Genomic DNA, 22,607 nt, shown 5'->3' with positions numbered 1-22,607 from the left:
ACAGCTGAGTACTGGGAAAGAAAGCTGTGCTTGGAATTTCTGTTGTAGAAAAACTGTCTTTAAATACTATTTTACCGGACAGTCAATTTGTAATTAAGTGCTGTGGCATTAAGGAAATGTAGAAACAAGACAACTAAAATGATGAGAAACTTCATTTCTCTGCTTGTTAAAATATACAGAAACTGCATAATAATATCCAATATAAAATTCTCCACCATGATCCTTACGTAAAGTGGCTCGCTAAATTGTTTGTAAGTATGTACTGTGGTAGTACTCAATTCATATCAGATAGTACATGGCAAAACTTAGCTGTTAAAAATATTATATGCAAGGGTTGTAACCCAGTGATTCTTCTTACCTTTAAGAAAATTACTCTTCTCCTCTGTGGCAGTTACGTGAATGGGAAAGAACCAAGCATTTTTGCATATTTTTTCTGAGCATGTGTGTATGTGTAGCACAGATATTTAAGACAGGTTTCTTCCCCTTTTGTCCCAAAGCACCTATTACATCTTAACAAAATGGCAATCTAAAATACAGCCATATAGAGTACACTGAAATGTAAGATGTGAGACAAAGCAAAATAAATGGAATTAAATATTTAAAAAAGGCCACAAAGCATATTAAAGTAAATTAAAATTTCTACTTTAGTCTTACAATATTACCCTTCTGGGAGCAGCAGTTTCACATCTTTAAAAAGAAAAAAGTTTGCATGCTCCAAAAAAACGTAAATTGATCCTTTAGAAAAATTAAATTAAGGCCCATGCTAAGAGTACAGTACCTAAAAGAAATACTGGCAAACACAGAAATGCATGGACAGCCATATCAGAAGACAAAGTATGTGACCACCACTGATCCCCAAAGCTTCCTACTGGCAGTTTCTTCTTGACCAACAACCTTGGTGAGAACAATCAAATTACTACCACGAGCAATTAATGATAATGTATATACCATAAAATCATATATGAGAGAAAACAGATGGCTCACTGATAAAAAGAATAGCAAGGCACCTTATCTTTTAGGTCATTCGTTCAAATTCAACATGGGAAAAAACAAGAGGAATTAATTAACTTCTAAAAGCTATGCATAAAATTGGCCTTCAAAAATGACTCGTGCTTTATGGAGAAAAAGTGCAGGAACATTACAGAAAACTCGATGAAAACAGGAAATCTGTCTCATAGTATCAGCAGAGGCACAAAGGATTCAGTAAATCTAGAAACCGCTTTCCCTCTCCCGAACAGGAGCTATCATGATGTTGTGGGAAAGCTCACAGTGCTCTGCCCGTGTTGCATTGGTCCTGTGAAAAAAGGACTTTGGGTTCCAGGATGGCCAGCCTTGTACCTCTGGGTGTCTTGCATTCATGTAAAAAGCCACAAACCAAACTGCAGAAATAATTTATTTTCCTGAAACAAAAAATAAAATTCTACCACTTCTAAAAATTCTTTGGCAAAAAAAGGGGGAAAAGAGTGCAATGGACCAGACTGAAAGGAAAAAAAAAAACAACAGCCAACAATAAACAAGCCCTGAAGCAATAATAAACACGGATGTAAAATGAACATAAATCAGTAGTGTGACAATATCACAAAGAACAAGATCAGAGTTCAAGCAGTTCGTTAATAGAATTTAAAGATGAAATTATGCACAAGGTTGCAATTCGCCTTGATTTATACTGTGGAAATCTTATTGCACAGATATATAAATATACCTATTATATATATTTATAATATTATACATATATGAATCATATGATCATATGATTCATTCAACTCAAAATAGCCAATTATGATCAATAACTGTGCCATAAGGAAGACGGCAATGCCACGCTGTCATAAGCAATTTGTTTACTCTTGGTATGTTTTCAGAACCTTGTACGGACTAATGAATGGCCCGAACTGGGACCAAGAGTAATGACAACACACTCAAAGCCAATGCGATGTATGACAGTACTGGAACCCCACCCAAACACGTTTAGTGTAACCTAATGTGGCAAATTCTACAATATTTGATTCTAAAATTTTAAAATGTTAGTAGTAGTTCCTGTATGCATACACACATCAGTTTTTCTGGCAGATCAGACTTGTCGCTTTGTAAATAATAAACACTCTTTTGTATTCCATAACTATCCATGACTCGCACAGGGGCTCTGAGTTGGAAAAGACCTCGAGATCAGACCCATCACCATCCACATTCCTACAGCCACGTGTTAGGCTCTAGTTTCTCTAACTAAATAGCTATAATGTTTTTTTAGGTTGATTGTTTAAAGAATATTTCCAACAAGCCACCTTTACAATACCAGATGAGTTATGACTACCATCAAAATTGTCAAGATACACTAGCTATGAAGACATTTATTGCCATAAACCCATATAATCGCTGTGGTGACTTAGATTTCAACGTACCCATAAATGAACTACTATGCGAGTTGTACACATACACTATCTCACAGAGTTATAACGTTTCCATGGCAGCCACAAGACCACTTTGTTAAGTCATTAGCGCTTTGGAAGATAGCCCGGCAGTATCAATATCATGCCATGCTAATGCCACTGGAGCCACTCCAAGTCCTGCTACAGACACAGGAGAGGACATGAAAGGGAACAGAAGAAAAACGTGGACATTTTACATTTTATATTTTTAAAAAAATTGTCAAGAAAAAAAAAAGAATGAAATGTAATTCAAAGATTTGGGAGAGAGAAGAGGAGAAGAGAGAAAATTAACAAAACCTTAAAGAGACAGCAAAAAAAAAGAAAAAACAGATATCTTTCTCTTATCTTAAAATTCCTACGTAAAATGTTTTGCTTAGATTTCAGCTTTTCGTTGCAGAGTTTTTGCAGACAAAATGTTGCACTGTCGTGCCACATAGATGCTGAATGTAAAATGGCTTAATTGTCCTACTTCAATGAAAATGTAAGTGGTTTTAACCATTTTCTTTTTACTGAAGTATTTCTTTGTCAGTACCTCAATGCTTTTATGATAAGCAGTCAACATATTAAAGATTAAATTTCATTATATTTTTGACAATTTAAGACTATATTGTTACCTTAATAAAAATTATTTCAACTTCACCTTGTTACAAAGTTATCTTTTCAACTCTTAGTTCAGAAAACAGAAAATTATTCTGAATTTGAATCACTTTTTTTTAAACCGTATAGTTCACAACCAGTGTTATGACTTCCTGGGTACTCTTTAAAATTTACAGCTAAGTAATATCAATATTTGCATTGCTGGGACTGAACGAAGACTCTTTTTTTTTGACTGGCCTTTCTCTTTGCAGAAAAAAATGAGGCTTTGGAAGCAATTGCAAGGTCGCATTCAGCCTATCAAAGCCATACATATCATTCTCCCTCAAAACATACATTCAACATGTTTTAACATGTGAAAATTAGTAAATTCATGTTTCTGCTTGTATCAAGATAGATGAGTTTTAGTGGTTTAGCCCCAACTTTCCATTTACATTTTATTTATTCTTAATAGTAGTATTTTAAAATTAAAATTAATTGAATATGACCCAATTAAAAAACAAAAGAAGAAACCCACTGACACTGTACCTTCGGTGTGCTTCCTTTAATAAACTTTTTGATTGAAGACAATAAGCCAGTTTCATTTTTCTGTGGTTTTCCTCCGCCAACAGGTAAGCTCTCTTCCACCTCCGAATGTTTCCTCTTTGCCCTCAAAGCACGTTGCGTGTGAATTTGATTCGATTGCTGAGAAGCCTTCCGCGTTCTCAGCCTCATTTTCATGTGTACCACATGTAAAGCTATAAAGGGAAAAAACAAGTATACTTAGTCATTGAAGAAATGTATTAAGCTTCAGATCAGGAACTGAAAAAATTATATAACACTGACAGTGTTCTGATGCACTGAGCTTTTATATCCATATATACACACACACATATATATATATGGCTAAACTTAAGTGAAAGAGAAGAGCTATTTAAGCTAAAGCATAACACTGGCAGAAGAACAAATGAATATCATCTGGCCACGAATACATCTAACCATTAGATCAATGAGGTTTTTGCATAACCCTCCAGCCCAAGTAGCGGGAACAAAAAATCTAAGTGTTTTTAAGATGGAAAGGATTTTATGGTGCCTGGTGTCTTCAGCATCCGATGACTAGACTCAATGACCTAGGCAGCGCTTTCCAGCCCTGTGTTCCTTACAATACATCATTTTAAGACTCTACATTAAATTTGAGATGAAGCATAAATCTAAATTCATGTCAAGTGCTCACAGAAGAAGAAATCATAAATGAGACTATGCATTAAATATGGGTGAGGATATAGCAGTTCAACAAAGGAACCTAAGATTGATCTCCAGTACAACTGTGTTTGGGAATACGATTAGACCACAGGAAGACTCATGCAAAGGCAATATTTATTAGAGCAGAGTAAAAGGCCATTTCAGAAAATGTGTCACATCTATCTCCAGCCTTCAATTGGACTGCTGGTGTAGTTAAATTTGTGCATATATATAACTGCTTTTCTGGATTGTGGCATATGCCTTCTCCAGTTGACTGAAGCTCATACTTGGGTTGATTTGAATGGGACTATTCAAGTGCTTAAAATTATGCATGTGCTGGATCAGGAGCAGAGAAAAGTAGCAAGAAATCCATCTGAGTCGTAACGGCCAGAAATACAGGTAGGAGCAATACGCACGTCCTAGCTGAAGACACGACAAAAGGCAATTTATTTATTGATTGATTTTTCAAGAAAAGGGTATTCTTTTCACAGTAGGAATCAGAATCTGGTTTTCTGAAATTCGTTTAACACATACCGTATTGCTGAAAAGAGGTACCTTAAAATATGGGTAAGGTAGCAACAGCTGCTTTCTTGTTAGGAAAAGGCAACGGCAGCATGATTTGCAGACAGAAATACCGTGATACTGTTCAGAAACTGTCTGGTTAGCAGTTAGGTACATCTCAGTCCTAAATGAAAGGTGTTCCAGCTAACGAAGAATAACATTGCTACCAACATCTTCTCGGGAAGGCGAAGCAAAAGTAGTATGGCATTGGTATGGTGAGGAGTTACACACTTTAGTGACAAACAACGACTGCTTTAACTGCTGGCAAACGCGGGATTTCATTTTGCATCCATAATGTCCAGCATTTTCCACCATCACTTAACACAACGGCTGTTACAGAAAGGGGAAGTCAGGACAGTTAAATGACTGAAGTAACTATGGCAAAAGTGGACTGATATTTGGGGTTTAAAGAAAGAAAACAGAAACCATTTGTCTAAATTTATAAAAATTGATTACTTACAATTTTGAGCCCTCTAGTAACAGAAGCATTAAAACTCAGACCCCATATGAGCATACTTTCACCATTAATATTTGCAATAAAACTCGCATTTAGTTTGATAGAATCTACTGGATGCAGAAAAAAAGTAATGTTGGGGAATACTGAAAAACATCCCCAAGGATTTAAATCCAGTTTGCTGTTCCTGCTCTGTGCCACTAGAAAAATAAAAAGTTAAAAATAACGTTCTTATGCAAGGATGTAAAATAAATGTGTTATCAAAACCTGCATCTTGACCTTTTTTCTTACAAGTTCCTGCTAGATTAATTTTTTTGTGTATGATTTACAGTGGGAAGAATCCAGCTCAATAGACGTGTGGTCCTGTTATACTTCTGCACAAATCAGGAGGACCTAATTATGAAATTGAAGAAACCATCAAACGTCAATAGACAGAATGAGCCAAAGATACCTTAAAACATATAATGTATTTTTACTTTGGAAATATTCAGGAAAATGTTATTTTCAGTCAACTTCTTGTTAATTAAGCGATTAGGTTCTGTTAATAAAATCATTTTATCATGGGTGGCTGAAAAAAGAACACCTGAGTTAAGGTTTCTCAGTGTTCCTGTATGTGGGAGGAGGAGGAATTCACAGCTCTATAGGAAATAAAGCCCAAGACAGAAAATGGCCATTAAACTTTTAAACCAAATAGTTTAAACATATCAGTATTTCAAGCTAAATAGTTAGCAATTTGTTGGAATGAAGTTAGAGAAAAACACCGCTGTTTTGCCGCGTTGGAAATGCTCTCAGAACTCCCCGAGGAGCCCGAGTCCTTCCATGCGTTGAGAAGGGAATTTCACTTGCTGCATTACCAACCTGCTTAGGGATTTATTTATGTTTTGCTCTTTCCTCTAATTTGCCTAAGTTATAACCCTCTGAAATTCTTCAGCCTGTACGGTCCAAGGAGAGAGACCAGATCTCAGACAGCCGCCCCTAGGACAGAGAAGCGAGCGGAGGAGCGCAGCCAGCGGGGTCGAACACCCGACCACCCCAGCTCCGAGAGGTTTCAGACGGGTCCAAAGCCCCAGCGTGCCGGACTCCTTCACATCTCCTACAGGCCAGACAGCCCTGCGCCACCGAGAAGGATTAACCATGCTTTTTTTTGCATCCCTCGGGGTTTTTGTGTGCAGGAAGCCCTGGGAGCCCGGCGCAGGACCGGAGCAGCGGGGCAGCTTACAGCACCACGGTCCCTTGGGAACGGGAACCGTGCTCACGCTGAGAAGCGGTGGCAAAGGGCTCAAAGGGGAAGAAAACCAGAAGGATGGTGGAAGAAAGGTGCAAGAATATGTAAGGAGCAGAGCAAGCTTCCCAAAGGTGCTTTAAAGTCGGGTATGGTAGGATGACAGGAGGGAACCTAGGGGCTTGCCCCTGCTCCCTCCTCATTTCTTCCCCACGCTGCTTCCAGAGTTGGCTGCCCCCTCGGAGACCAGAGCAGCTCACCAAGCTAACAGCAAAATAAATATATATCCGACTTCATTTTTACACAGTTTAACCGGTTTATAAAGGGAACCAATGGGCATCAGAGCAGTGCTACGGAGCAGACCAGCACATCCCTGGAGCGACGCAGCCAGACGCCACGCAGCCTCCCGAGCGCGGGTATTTTGGAAAGCAGAACAGAGCTGCAGACCCACGACGGGTGGCACAAGGCTGGGAGGCTGGCGGCTCCGTCCCCAGAGCACGCAGAGCGACACAGCGCAGGCAGGCAGCACGCGCCAGCCAGGCAGGCTGCATACACCGCTCCAGGAGCTCACCTCGGCCACTGCCAGCCTCCGGCACAACGAGAGGGCACCCTAACTTCTGCCCACCTACGTACCTGCGTTTGGGCCTGGGTGCAGCTGTTCTCAAGTCTCTTCTGCGCTGCTCAGAGACAAATTTTTGATCACTAGCACTGTGAGCTCTCTGGAAAGGGCGCATTGCACAGACTTCAAACAGCCAGGACTCCCTGAAATATCCACGTGTGTATATTTACACACATGGACATAACATAAGCTTACACACAATGTATACACTTACACACAGCGTAAGCACTGCCTACAATTGAGAAGTGAGATTCCTAAGTCTCATTTACAGAGTTTAAAAAACTCTGGACGGTAAGAAGAGAGCAACATTGAACTAATTCAAGTGGTTGATCCACCACGGATAACCACTCACAGTGGTGAATTGGGAATTAAGTAAATGAACACTAAAATATAATGAAATGTAGTACATTCAAACATGTAAACCACGTTTATTAAAATGTTACTTACACATTTTGAAGAACTGGCAAACATCCTGCCATGTGCCTCTGTACAACAGCAGCCTTAAAATATTTTGGTGAGGAATCTAAGATGCCTGCCATTTCACGGGTAGGAATTACACAAGGCTATACTAAAAGCAAATGTGTAAAAAGAATTAGACGAATAATTGTGAAGCACCAAAGGAAGACTGACATTAGTCAATCTCCAATTTGGAAATGAAAATACTGCTTAAACTGTGCTATTCTGTACGTTGCCTGATTTTTCTAGAGCTGAAACAAATACTAGGCAGACAAAGCCCAAACCAATTTAACGTTTGTCAGTCTGGGTATGCATTTATCCAGCAAGAAACCATTCAACTCATCTGCACGCTATTGCCAGAGAGTTCTTTGGCTCACTTCACATCCTGGGTATCAAGCCTCAGGTTATAAATATCTCTAATGGACTTAGCAACAGTTACCTACAATCCCCGCAGTGCCAGAAGTTTGCTCTCCCAACGCGCGATGCGTTTGGCAGCGTGCAGTTTCTACTTTAATTATCTTTGTGCTTCTTTTCTGAAACGAGCATAAACCGAACTACGCCACTCGGCAGGCTCTCTCAGTCAAAACAACCCAAGCCCAAACATGCCCATGAATTTCCTTCCTCAGCCACGTACGACTTTTGCCCGTCACCCCAGCGTGCCGGGCAGCCAGGGCCGGGCTGAGCGACGGCGGGTGCGAACGCCTCGTGTCACCGCCAGCGCCCGTGCCGCGGAGCCAGAAGCTCGCTGCCGGGGGGATCGCGCTCGGCAGCCCTGGCTAACCGCTGCCCTTCGATTCTCTTTCCAGCACACTGCCTGTCGGGAGCCTGCAGCTCAGGATTCTCCCCGTACAACAGCGCGGCTCCTTCACACCGGGAGCAGCCGGCACTGTGGTATTACCGTAACGTGGACCTGAAGCCAGGAGGCCCGTCCGCAGCAAGCACGCTGAACATTTAACGGCTCAAGATGTTTTTCTGTGTTACACACGTGTCTTGGTCTAAATCCTTCCCGAACCCTTTCCCCCTTTCCTGCTGGAATTCCTTCCCCATCTATTAAAACAAACAATCAAAACACAAAAGAAAGTGGGGGGGGGGGGGGGTAAAAAGAAATAAATATATATTCTTCAAACGAGAAATGCGTGGCAAAGAGGGGCTGAACGGAACTCTCACTGAACAATTTGTGAGACAGGACGGTAAGTAACGAAGGAGCTATCAGAAGCAGCAGCCGGAGGTGCCGCAGCCGCGCACGCTCCGTGTCCTGCAGCTGCCGGGCTCAGCGGGGCACGCACGGCGTTGCTCCAGGCGCAGGCACCGCGCACCTACGGGACAGAAATTCCTGCGAATGACCCAGAGACCCAGGTAACAGCGCACCTCCATGATTCCTGCAGGTGGGGATGGCTGACTTTCCCCCCGCATGCGGTACTCCGGTCTTATCTATTGAAAAACTACTTTTCCCCAAAACTATTGAAAGAAAATTAGGTACAGCACATGTAATTACAGGGTTTAAGGTTTTTTGATACAGGAAAGGGTTTAAGACGGTAAAAGAACAATAGCAATCAACAATAGGAAGATACGACTGACAGGAAAATTCAGAATTATAGCGTTGAACGATTCCTACGTTTAATTTGGCACTCGGCAAGCCCGCCGAGCTGCCCCCACCGAAAGCTGCATATTCCCAGCCTGGCTGCCGGAAGGGCTCTGGGGGATTAGGACAGCCAGGCACGCGTCGGGAACGCAGCTCGGTGAGTGACAGGCACACGTTAGGCGAAGGGCTTCTCTACGAGTTACTCCACTTACCCTACCCCATGGGCTCCCGCGGCACCAGGAGGTGAGGCCTGGCCCCCAGCCGCTGCCCGCTGCACCCCGCAGCCCAGCAGCAGCAAGGGACGAGGCAGGGACGAAGCTCCTGCCATTGGGATCCGAAACAATTTTTACACAACAGAGCGTCTGCTGCTACAGATTGGATTAGCTCCTGGTGTGGACGCAGCGTATGGTGGCAGAGTCGAGCACAACCACAATCCAAGAGACAAAAGGAAGCCAAAAAAAAAAAAGTTCCCTTCTCTCCACGTAACTGCCCGTACATTTGTTTTTGCCAGCATGGAGATGATGACCACAGAGCATGAAAAATTCATGCAGCAAAACGAAGCACACTGAAAAATGTTGGGGGATGCGTTTGATCGCAACAACCACAGCACTCGTCCTGCATTACTTCCACCCATCCCTTGAAAGAGTTCACCCAAAGCCAAGAAGGCAGCACCACCCCTTCACACTTTCAGGTTTTAAGCAAGAATCCAGCCCATGCCGCATATGTCACAGGTAGACGCGCACGAAGCTGCGACCCGTCCCCAAATTTAACAGCTTTCTGCGACGCCCGATGCCTGGGCTGGCGGTTGCGACCTGCCCGCGGACGGTTCAGTGCCAGCAGCTCAGCTAACCCAGACCTCTCTGCTGAGCAAACGTCTCGGTTTCATTCACATGCTTCTGGACGCACAGGCTGGATTACGGCAGGCGGGTCCACAGAAAGGAACCAAGAACAACCGTTTTCTCCAGTTTCCTTTTAAACATCCGATACCAGTCGCGTTTCATCAGCATACTGCATCGCTGCGATGTGACCCGGGTTTCAAGAAGAACGATCCCAAGGAGAAGATGCGTTCACTGCGCTGGCCGAGGTCCATTCGCGTGGGACTAGCGATGCTCTCCAGAAACGCGAGATCCTACGGCACCCTGCAAAGGCGCCTGAGCCACGAGGGTAGGGAAGCAGGGAAACAGGGACGGCATGCAGCCTGCGAGCGAGAAACGGGACAAATGGCAACCCGCGTGTCACGCACACCTGTCTGGACTCGCAGCAAAGTCGAGCAGAAGGACTTACAGAGTCCTTCACCCAGACAGGCCCCAGAGCGCTTCACAAACCCGAAGGAAATGCTCTGTGTTAGCTCAAAGGTGTTGAGACTTTTCCCCCCTCAACGACTCCCGGCCTTTCTTTGACCAACTTATCCTCCTTCCCTAGGAAATCACAGCGATTTCATCGTGTTCCAGCTGATGTACTTTGTATTTTACAGCGTCCTGTGTTGTATCGTCACTCTTCACAAATCTTCAAGCGTGTTTCCACCACCGCCTCCCGGAGAGACAGCCACCAACTAGGAAGCCGCGGCTGAAGAAGGCTGGATGGTGCTAGGACAGCGCGGGCAGGAGCAAAGCAAGACAAATGGCCTATAAAACCAGCAACACACACAATACATACTACCCAAATGTCGGAGCGTGGCTATGAAGTCTGGATAAATGTGCACAGAAACCACCAGTTCCGCCAAGATCTCAGTTAGGAATTACAACTACCAAAGGCACAATGCAGGTGGTGCCCCTCAGTTCTCCCAGTTCTCCGAACCCCCCTTTACTTCTCCCCTGTATCTCAGAACAAAACGCCTCCATAACCTGAACAAAACCACAGCTGAAATCCCCGGGTTTCAGTCCCCTTGTTTAACCGTGATCCCCCAGTACGTCCGCCTGGGGCTCACCTACGGAGCTCTGCTCTCCCAAGGCTTAAGCGCCTCCCCTAGAAGAAACATTTTTATATAAAGATGTTGCCAAACAAGATGAGGAAGGCTTTTTGTAATTGGCCCTAACAGAAAATAAATTTTCTGTTACTTTATTTTTCTGCTGTAGCAATCATACTTCCAGGCACCATTGTTTTGCCATTGCTCTGCTAGCGAGGCTTTGTTTTGATTATGCTACGTGCATTTGGAACTGAAAGTTTATTCCCTCCTGGCCAAGATATTTTTCTCTCTGTGACTGAGGGTACACGCTTGTAATTAATTCAGCCTTTTCAGTTTGGGTCAGACCCCTAACCAACAAAGAAAAATGGAGAGCTGGGTCAACCGTAGAACAGCTGAGCTCAGAACAGAGCCCAAGCTCTGTTGCAGCAGCAAGATATTACTCAGGATCTCTGGTGCTGCCAAGACAAGGATTTTACATCAGTCGCCTTTAGGTACCGCGGAGCTCACCAACAGCTGAGAAGTTTTGAAAGAAAAGCGTGCAGTACTTGAGCGTTACACAAGCGGCAAACAGATCCCGCTAGAACCAGCACTGTTCCTGCTGAGGTTCGGGGACGGGCCAGCTGTCTTGGGACAAATCAGGCTCCCTAGACATTTAATCCACGCTGCCAGGCTCACGGGGAGACTATTTTTGGAAGTCGTCTCCCTCTTGTTCCAACCCCCGGTACGGACAGGTTGCTGAACGCTTCCTCAGCAGACCTGCCAGGATGGTGTGATAAGCTCTGACCACAAAAACATCTTCATGGGTTGCTTTTTCTTTTTTTTTTTAAATCATTCATCTTGTATTAGTTGGCTTTCTTAATTAAAAAAAAAAAACGGAAGAAACAACAAACGAGCAAACAACACCAACTCCAGAAGATTAATAAGCCTAAGCAAATCTGTGTCAGGCTGTGGAAGCCACGGAGTAACTCCTGCACTTGTTACGAGAAGCTGACAGTTTCTGCAAGGTGTGCAGAGATGAATTTTGTTAACTGCACCTGAAAACCTAAACTTGCTCTGCTTCCCCTTAATCTTTCTGTGGGATCAGCACCGCAATCACGTATTCCACAGGGCTTTGTCAGGTTGCTATCTTTTAAAAGGCTAGATAAAGTTTTTGGCTGCTCCTTTGGCCTTAAAAACAGCAGGCTATTTCAGACTCTTTGTATTGGAGGATAAAAACTCTTTAAATGATAATATGATTCTTATTTCCCTGGAAAACATCTTCCTTGGTGCACTATAAATTCAAAACCTTTCCAAATAGTTTAAATTCTGCTCTCTACCTTGCAGGAGCTGCTATTATGCTCTTTTTGCACTTGGCTTTCCTGATGAAAAAATAAAAAAAATCCACCAACGTTGTTACAAAGGGGGAAAATGCCATCACAATCGAGTTTTTTTGACCAGATACTGCCCGTGCAGATCTAAAACTAAACACTCTCCATGACATAAACATGCTGATTTAAATCTGATTTTTTCATAGCCCACTGCCCTATTCCTAAATGGAAAACTTTATTCTTACTCATTTCAATCAGTGAGATTCATTTGCTCATTTATACATGTACCTAGATTAAAATTAATAGGAAAATAAGAGCTTTACTAATTCTCGAGTGACATTATGTTTAACTTTAAAAACGTGCAACAGAGACATTACGAGCTTGAATCTCGTTCACTTCCACAAACTTTCTTGAGATCAGTTTCAGGGACCTGCCTGACCCCATGGCAGTGAGGCTATTTTACATTTACTGTTTTCTTTCATTTAAACGTGTTTTGTTTTGTTTTTTTTCCTGTTTTGTTCTGGGTGAAAAATCCACAAGAGAAAAATCACTGGCTGTTCAGTGGAAAGTTAAATGAGGTTTCTGAACAACGTGCCGATACTGCAAAGCATAATAACCACAATTTAGCACAACAACACAAGTTTTGTAAGCAAAGATTGATCTTCGAGCACACTATAACGTTTCCGTTCTTCCTTGGTTCCACCCCAAATTTCACTTATTTACTTCACAATCTAATTACCTCCGCTTTGGTCTAAGGTATCTCTGCCACTTTGAAATGCGTGAGACGGAATGAAATAATAACTTTATGGCTGCAAAGTAGCAGGTACGGCTCTGCAAACAAACAGAGAATCGCTCCGCTGAGAGAAGATCCTGTTTGCCTAGCGCCTCACTTTGCAAAGTTTGTGTCTGCAAACACGAGGCAGGAGCTGCGGAACTACCAGGGCTGCTGCTGTGGCTCTGTACAGTGCAGGCTTGCCCTCGGAAGAACAAGCACGCACAATCGGCTAGCATTTCAGGACGCCTGGCAGCTTGAAAGTCAGAGAAAAGGGAAGCTGCACATCTTTAACGCGGGGCGCAGATTCACGCGCTGCGCTAGGAAATGTGAACGAGTAGAGGCAGCTGAAGCCCGCTAATCTCGCCCCTTCTTCCAGAAATCCGCATCTATGTGTTTTAAAATAGAGAAATCTGCGAAAAGCGCCGGTATCAGCTCTGAGCTTAAATGGCTGTTGGATCTTTTTCCAATCGTCCCGCGGCACTGGGAGTAAATCCAGCCCCTCGTCGGAAGCCAGCAGAGTGAGAGATGTCCCCGTCCCCTCCCCGAGCAATGCCGCTCTCCTGGGCACAGGTTGGTTCACGGTATTACAGAGCAGTTACGTTACACCAGAATTTGGGAGAACTTCCAGATACTGAGGAGAGCTAATTTAACACCATATTTAATGTAAATTAACGTGTGCCTTCTGTACTTATAACAAAGCGCACGTTACTTCTCACCTGAAGAAACAACTTAGCGAAATCACGGACGAATATTCTTGCTATTTATAAACGTTTTAATGAAAACGAAAGGCATACTTCCTCGTTTCCACACCTCCTCCCTCCACGTCCCTTCCAGCCCGGCAGGTACTTTTTCACTGCGCATTGCGACCGAAGGGGGGTGAGGAGAACAGGCAGGCCGTTTCCTCCAGCAGCAAGGCCAGGTGAAGGCAGGGGCGATGTCGCCCGCGCTGTTCATCCCCCCGCTGCCCGTTGCCCTCCAGCAGGCAGTCTCCAGCCCCAAGTTTTTGCGGAGCAGCCGGCCCAGGGAGCTGCAGCCTCCCTTCTGCCGGCGCAGCTCGCTCCCACCCGCGTGCCACACTTTGCTGCAGCCGACCCCCTCGCTGTCACGCTCCTGCGCCCTCCCCGGGGCAGCGCTGGTACCCGGCGAACCCTCCCTTTAGCCGAATTTTGAGGCCGGCTTGCTAAACCGAAAGGCTTCGACACGGAATCACACCAACAGGGGCTGGAATACAAACATACGGCTCCTGGCAGGGGAAAGGACAGCCACGGCAGTAAACCAGCAAGCGCCGGGGTTAAAGCAGCGCTCCACGATCACCCACCTACAACCATCAAACACCCAGCCGCGTAGCTGTCGGCGTGCCCTGGCACAGCCACCGAGGGTGCCAAGGCACGGCTCTGCCCCGGTGGTGCTCGGAGCAGGGCACAGGCGAGGCTGTCCCCAACACGGAGGCCACCCTGTCTCGGAGGAAGGGAGCTGAGCTGGGAGGATGCGACCGGTGCCACTCCGCTTGCTCACCAGACCACAGGACCCGTCCCGGCCCACTTCGCTCACTGGCGTGGCCCCGGTCAGCAGCACCGGAGGGACCGCTGTATGTTGTAGGCTGCTGGGGAACCGCAGCCCCGGCCGCTCCAGCACCGACTGCGGGGCTGCTTCCTTGATGCAATTCCTTCAGTGATTCAGGTTTAAAATTGTCCTTTTATTTTACGGCAAGTTACTGGAACAGACACCATTCGGTTGCAAATTTTTAAAGCACCAGTGCTTTATGTCAGGGTTTCATTTGCTTATTGTACTCTCTGAAGGGCTGCATTCTGTAGCACAAACGCCGGGAAGCTTGTTTCTAATATGCTTGTAGATCTTTTTACAGCCTGGTTCCCAGGGAAAATAAAGCTTATCCAACTGCGTGTCCATCAGTCCTCCCCTGGTAACCCGCTCACCACCTTCAGCCTGATTTGACGGGGGGGGGAAATTTCAGACAGACCAAGTTCCTACAAGTCTCCTGAACACCTGAAGCCCTGTGGGTAAGCCAGACCCTCCTAGCGGTGAGCGAAAGCGAGCCGCAGCCCAGCCCTTACCCCCGTCCATCCTGGCCGCGCACACACAGCCTTGCCTGCTTCCCCAGCCCGCCTCTGACCAGGAGGATTCAGCAGGGACACCGCAAGCCCCGCCGCGGAGGCAGCGCTGGGGACGCCCGGAGCGCTGCGGGTGCAGGGTCTGGAAGCGCGACGGAGCTGCGAGGCTTGAAAGGATGCACGGCTGTGGGAAAGCAGACCTCACGCATCCTGCTGTTCAAGTAACAGCCAGCCAGATGGATTACTTTAGCTCGTGCTTGTGATTACCCTTTTCAGGAAGGATCCTCATTTGTTGCACTTACAGTATGGCAACACAACTCAGAAATAATTTAAAGACTATATATATATAAAAAAGCAGGCACTCTATTCATGCAAATGGTCAGCATCTTTTGTCCCTGAACACTGCAGTGGACCAAAAACTCTCACAGAGTAGTATTTTAAAAACTGGGCTTCTAAGTAGAAAAAAATATATAGTCTTCTCCTCATCCTTGCCACTCATATATTTCATAAAACAGAATTTAGCTTCTTGAACTCCCCTTGGACACAGAGGAGAAGCAAGACCGGCCAGATGAGTTTAAACAACCACCTGTCGCGAGCCGAGTTCACTCGGCAGCCTTTGCACAGCAGCAGCTGAGCGGTGTCGGTGTAGCCACGGGGAGAAGCGCAGAGCCAGGCTACGGAACCCAGGCACGGGGGGAAAAGGCAAAAAGGCACCTGCCAGCCGCTCAGGAACTTTCGTTCAGATTTTACTCCATCTGCTCCCATTCCGTGACGGCTCACTGAAGGCTCTCGCCCTCGTCCCTTTACGGACTGTTTGCTTCAGATCTGTCCCTTCTTCCACGGACACCTGCACGCCAAGGGCTCAGCATCAACAAGTTCACCCTACAGGTCCGCTGCTGCTGCTCCACGCTGCCTGACTGCCCGAACGAAGGCTGACAACGCTGAGTAAGCTGAAACAACGGCAGCGGGTTTATCAGCACGGTCACTCCATTTTAAAAATAAAACTAAACCCTCGAAGAAAGAGCCCCGTACCCCAGAAATTCTGACAAAACATCATCTGCCTGCAAACGCGGGCACAGAGCTTCTCGAGCTGCCAGCGACAAAGTGAAGAGCGTGGGGAGAGCTGCGCACACCTCTCTGACCTCACAGCACCCAAAATGCAGAAAAAGGGGAACAGAAAATACATAGAGAGGAGACAGAGCAGAGAGCAATCTTCGCGAAATAACTTTTTAACTTTGAAAGCACGGATCACTGATGACAAACGTTTATCTTCTGCTCTTGAACTACTTTATGGGTTGGAACCCTACTATGTTAATTGCCTCCGGACGTTTTTATATTAACTATTAATCTTTGAGAGCGAACATTATCAAACATTTTCCAGATATATAATAAACCAATCTACTATCACCAGAAAATTATCTTCAAATAAATCCAACAGGATAATTAAGCACACCAATTAAGCATGGCACCTCTTCACCTGAGCCATACCCACGCAGCTCCCTTCTCCAGCTGAGCTCTCCAAGACCTTTTCTTAAGAGCGCTCCCGAGCTTTCTGGCCCCTGGGCACCACACAAGTAAGGAGCTCCAAATACAGCGATTACAGTTGTTTAAGAATATCACTTCAGCTACACTCGAGTCTCCAAAATCTGTATTTTTAAGAACATATAAATTAAAAAGTATCGCGATTCCACTAACTTGCTTGTTTTCTTCTGTAATGTTCATAGATTCTGCCTTGATAAGCGAAATAAACAAGCTCTTCCAACCGTCCTTAAATTGATTTAATTACAACTGCTTGCTCTTGACAAGAGTTTAAGAAGGTGTCAAACAGACTGGGCTAGGTAACTCAATCAAATACACCGTATTTAAACCCAGCACACACAAAGCCTGCAAGTTCCTGTTCTCAGCTCTCTCTGCTATTTATAAGTTACCTCCTTCTTGTGCACTTTTGGTCCTCAGAAGACAAACCTGAACGCTTCAGGCGTGCTATACTTTGGCAAAGACGGAAGCAGCGCTAACTGCTGCCCGTGTAACTACCACCAGCACTCGGCCTTCCCTCACCCCCTCTATCTCCAAATCCAGCAGATCCTCGTGAACGCCGCCAGGCCCACCCCGGACAGGCAGCAGCCCCCCAGGCCCTGGGCTCTGGAGCTGCCGTACCTGGACGAGCTCCCCTGGGAAACGAGAGGGTCCTGGAAAGCGGGGACAGACGCTGGGTTAGCTTGTGTGAAAAGGGCCTGGAAAACGCAGAGAAGGCAAAAGAAAACACAGAACGCAGCTCTGCCGCCTCAAGTCAGCCCACTCCTTCCTGAAATAGCAAATACTTCAAAAACACGCGCCCTGAGAGGAACGCTGCAGAAGGGGAAGCCCAGAGGCAGCGGTGGTGGACGAGGCAGGGTCCCACGGGGCAGCACCGCGGCCGCCCGCCGGGCAGGAGGTACCGCGCGCCCCTCGAGCCAGGGAAATCCGCGCTGGTGGTGCCTAACCAACACTGGCTGGTGTCCGCCAGGGCGGCGAGGCTGTCGGAGATGTGAGAGCTTACCTTGACGTTACACCGATGCAGTATTTTGGGGGGGAAATGCTCATCTTGTGTCATCAAACCCAGCCAAAGCACGGCGAGCGCAGCGCGACTCGTGCTGGCACAGGGAACCCCTTTGTGCAGGGGTTTTACCACTAACGAGGCCGCTGTCGCCGCGCCAGGGAAGTCCTTGTGGTATAGGCTAATCCTGAGATTGAATTACCTACCTGCCTCTAATTAGCACCTCCTAAAATACAGGATGAATCAAAGCAATCATCATTTAGAATGGCCTAAAGTAAACCGAGTTACGATTTAGACTGAATCAGTACAGCGAACGCTGAACTGCTGAGGACGACCGCTCTGATTTGATGCGGGTTCCCGTTCATTTACTAACTTAAATCACCTCTTCTTAAACGTACCCTAAATAAGGGCAGGTCCCTTTTCTCTCACGTGAGGCTTCCAGAACGCTCACGTGCCCTGCGGTCTCACTCTCTTAGCCTTTCTCTGCTGATAACGACACGCCTGCTGCGCTGTCACCGCACGTGTTTGCACACACAGGTAAATCCCAGTCCAAATGGTTTAGCTGTGTATTTTTCTGCTGCTCCTCACACTTTGTATGCCGGCAACAAACAGCAGGATACGTACTTCAGCGCTGTGCTACTTTAAGCAAGTATACAGAGCTTAGTTTCCAGATGCTCTGGAGTTAGCAGCTCCTTTTAGTTAAAGCTATTTTCACCATAATGCTTACCTTGAAGTCACACCGATGCAGTATTTTTATACTCGAAACTATGAAGTGTTTTATGCCTTCTAACTCTATTCCTCACCCAACAAATAGAAATTCCGGATTCAGAAGGGTGTCTGGACTACTAGGGGTAACTTCAGCTCCTGTCGTCTCTGACAAGCACCTTCAGCATCACGCCACTCAGCGGACAGAGGACCCTCCTTAGACCTAAGGTATCAGACGGGCGGCTTCCCAGCGCTGCCTTTAGGGTTCTGCCAGCTCGATGCATACAAACGCAACGGAAGGGGCTCAACTCTCATAAAGCTTTCCCCGTGGGGAGCTGCGTCTTTTTGTCACCCTACAGCAGAGATCGATGTGGCTGCCGCCTTAGTTCTGCCCACCAGCAGCTGCGTATCTGCTTCCCATCGGGCTGTCCGCAGGGCCCAGCACCATAAATTCTAAAGCATCAGGTAGGGAAACTGAGGCAACAAAGGACATGTGTCGGAGCACGTGCCCGGCAGAGGTGCAAATACACTTCAGCTTTCCCGATACTCAACCCAGTGTTTTCCTACACCAGACTGTCCTGACAAGCATTTCCCAGGAACATGAGGTAAGATGAAAAAATTTCTTATTTTCCATAGCTAAGAGGACTTCAATCAAAGTAATTATTGGAACTGATCTGATTAGGAAGTAATCTATTTCGAAAAAGTTAAGATTGCCAACTGGGAAACTACTACCCAGCCTCTGATTGCTTTAGGTGTGGATGATTTCATAGTTGATTTTTCAAGTATTATTGAATATGTCTTCATCTGTGAATGTAAAATATTTTTCTAAAATAATAAATAATCGCTATCTAGGCAACTCACCATGTAAACAGCACGTTAGGCTGGCGCACTGACAAGTAGCTGTGTGCGAAGTTCTCCTCCGAGCAGTCAGAGGCGATGCACTGCACTGCAACTGACACCGCACTTGAGCAACTTAACCTGTGGTTAAAGCACTCCGTAGGGCTGACACTGTCAGAACCGACGTGAATTAGATGGCTACTCCTCTTAAACCAGCTTGTAAAGAGCTTACTGCTCCTTTGCAGGATCAGAGCAGCATGATTCAATTCACTCTGCCCCTAAAAACTGTAAGTCGTCATGAATTTGATTAATCAACTCTGCGCTTATGGTGCACGTTTGCTTTTTCTGAAGACCTCACTGGGATGGATAAACATCAGATGAGCTCTTCACATGCAATAGATGAAAACAATCTTCCACCAAAAATTTACAAGAGATTGGTGCCAACGCTGTAGCGGTAATGCAGGCTGCTAGCAAAAGGGAAGAATTTCGTTCAGACTTGGTCCTTTACTTCCTGGACTAATAAGAGTAAGAAGCATCGTATCTGACCCACTCAGGGCGATGAATCAGAAGGGAAAGGAGGATTGCTGAGAGGAATGCTCCTGAGAAAGTGGGGAATAAGGAGGGAGCTGGGGGGGAGCATGGGGGCGGCAGCCTGTGGCTGTGGGGTACTCCTGGGCTGACGCGAGCAAGGTCCAAAAGCTGCAGTCCCTAGGAATTGGCTCCCCTAGGGAGACCAGGCTGAAAACGCACGGATGGGTAAGAGCTTGTACAGGGTTTGAAGAGGGAAGAGCCGGGACCCCAGATACTGGAAAAGGCAGCTTCAGAGTTAAACAGCTACACTGACTCCAGCTCTTCGGTTGTGAACTTGAATCCATCCTGAAGACGTTCTGGAACTTCCAGTTATCCCTTCTAAAGGACGAGAAGTCTCGAGCTTCTGTCAGAGAATACAGATGTCTAGAAACGCACATTAATTTTAAATTTCTGCCAAATTCCAATCCTACTCGATGCATGCTGTTTTGCCTTCTCTTGAGAGCTCTTGCCAAAATAGTTTGACTTCCAGTATTAGTTCCTAACAAAAATGCGCAGGAACTCCAAGCTATTACTCCGCTTACACCTATGAAAAAGTTTCCTCCACAGGAATGAGATATTTGCATAGAAAACTGTCAGAAAAGGAAAAAGTGATTGTTAGTCTTCTGGAAATAGTATTTTTGTTGGTGTCAACCTCACCAGCATTACAAGTGATCAAAGACAACAAATGCCAATACAGTATGGAAAAACTCTGTAAGACGGAGACTAACTTTCCTTTTGGATTCGGTGGCAGTTTTAATCACTCGATGCTATTCAGCCTGCAGCAGTGTCATGTCAGTCTGCCGGGGAATCAGCACCGGGGAAGGAAGCTACCAACGCTCGCCGTGGAAGTCTGGAGATGGAAAATTACCTTTAAATTATGAAAATGCATGTGCAGTTCCAGCATATGTGGAATGTTTACATCGCTAGAAGAAAATGATCTAACTCTAACGTGAAATCTGCGGGACAGAATGACAGCAGAATTTTTTCTTTAACGAAGGAACTTTCTCAGATGAAACAGGAATGTCAGCTTCAGCGCATACTCCGCTGACTGGAACAGGATCAAGTCTTAACTAAGTTCCACACAATGTTTTCAGGGGAAAAGTGGAGAATGTTTTATGGAATTCAAGCCTGGATTTGGCTTGCATCCTAGAACATATATCTTGTTATGAAAACTGCTGAAACACTTTTAAGTGGGCAAGCCACAAGTGTCCTTGGAGCTATCCACTCAACTGGAAGTCACACAGGCGAAACTGAGGTAGAAAAGCTCGGGTTTGGGGTGGTGGTGGGGGAACGGAGGGAGGGGAAATCATCTTGGAAGCGTATCTGTTACACAGAACTGTTCACTCGTGCCTACAGCGCGAAGCAGTTACAACTTGTTTTCTGTTATTGTCACAGATCCAATACGTTACTCCAGCTAAATCATAATCTCTTCCTGCCTCGGTTCATCCATGTGTAAACCTGATTCACTAACTCTTACCTTAATGTGTCATGGGGCTTAATTAATAACACTTAGGTCTTTTAAGCCCTCTACAAACATTAACTACTTCTTGTAACAACTCTCCGAGGTATTATTATCCCCACTTTACCGATGGAGAAATGGCAAAAGAGGCTGCGACTCGCCCAAGGCGCCGGAGCACTAGCTACGCGCAGAGCTCTTCGCGGACCATCGCGTTGTAACGGCGGAAACTTATCGCGAGCGGCCGGGTCAGCCCACAGCACCTCGGAACCACTTTCCGAAGCGCCCCCCGCGCAGAAGGAGCACCGGGAGCAGCGCTGCCGGGAAACAACGGGCTCGGGGCGAGCGCCACGACCGCGGCGGCGCCGGGCAGCCCCGGGACGGGACGCGCCGGGGGGACGCCGCCACCGGCCCCCAGCGCCGCGGCCCGAGCTCCGCACCCCGGGCGCGGGGCGGCACGGGGCGCGCTGCCCCCCGGGGCTCCGAGTTACCGCCGGGAGCCCGGCACCCGCCCCCGGCCCGGCCCGGGACGAGCCCCGCGGCGGCCGGGCGGGGCGGGCACCCCGCAGGCCTCGGCCTGGAAGGGGCGGGGGGGGCGCGGCGCGGGGCTGACAGCCGCCCCCCGACCGCCCCCCGAGCGCGGCGGCCGGGCCGGGCCGGCTGAGCCCCGGCTGCGGGGCTGGCCTCGGCCGCCGGGCAGGGACGGGCGGAGGGGAGGGGGCGCGGGGGGACGCGGCCGGGCGGGGAGCGGGGGGCGCGGGGGGAGCGGGGGGAGCGAGGGGCGCGGGGGGCTCCCCCCCGGCGGCCGCACCCCGCTTCCTCCCCCCCCCTTATCCCGGGCTGGGACCCCGCGCTGCCGGAGCCGCCGCCTCGCTTACCTGCGGGCGCGGGGTGCCGGGGAGGCGGGCCCCCGGTGGCCGGGCCCCCGGCGGCCGGACGGGCCGTGCCGGGCCGGGCCGCGGCGTGCCGAGCCGGGCCGGGCCGTGCGGGCGCCGCTGTGTTTACACCGCCGCCGGGGCTCGGCGCTCCGCAGCCGCTCAGCAGCCAGTCGCCATTTCCCGCCTACCGACCTGCTGCACCGCACCGAGGGACCCGGATGGCAGCGGGGCCGCCGCGCACGCGCAGCCCGGCCGGGGGAGGGGGCCGGGGGCCGGCGGCGCCGGGCAGGCCGGGAAGGAGGGGAGCGGGCGGCGGCGGCGGCGGGGCCGAGCCCGGCTGCCTGATCCCGAGGGCTGCTGCCGCCGAGTGCGCCTCACGGGGCGGCTCTGGGCCGGGCCGGGTCTGCGGGACCGGCGGCCGCCGCGCCCTGAGGTG

General features: G+C 47.5%; 1 protein-coding gene across 2 annotated transcripts in view; it reads right to left on the bottom strand.

The window, feature by feature from the left end:
• The window catches only part of CTDSPL2 (CTD small phosphatase like 2), a 44,086-nt gene extending 21,691 nt beyond the window's left edge, over positions 1-22,395 (bottom strand). Inside the window, exons 1-2 of one of the 2 annotated variants that reach the window (XM_067003847.1) lie at positions 22,172-22,395; positions 3,546-3,754 (exon numbers count right to left, since the gene is read on the bottom strand). In XM_067003847.1, the coding sequence (XP_066859948.1) occupies positions 3,546-3,737 (192 nt within the window). In that variant the 5' untranslated portion in view covers positions 3,738-3,754; positions 22,172-22,395. Of the gene's footprint in view, positions 1-2,396; positions 2,669-3,545; positions 3,755-22,171 lie in introns of those variants that run through there. The other variant, XM_048046314.2, reaches the window with a different exon arrangement.
• Positions 22,396-22,607: the final 212 nt, after the last annotated feature.

This window comes from Anser cygnoides, chromosome 11, assembly GCF_040182565.1.
Source record: "Anser cygnoides isolate HZ-2024a breed goose chromosome 11, Taihu_goose_T2T_genome, whole genome shotgun sequence".
Classification (NCBI taxonomy): domain Eukaryota; kingdom Metazoa; phylum Chordata; class Aves; order Anseriformes; family Anatidae; genus Anser; species Anser cygnoides.
Note: the sequence above shows the minus strand (reverse complement) of the source record. Positions and strands in the feature narration are given on the sequence as shown.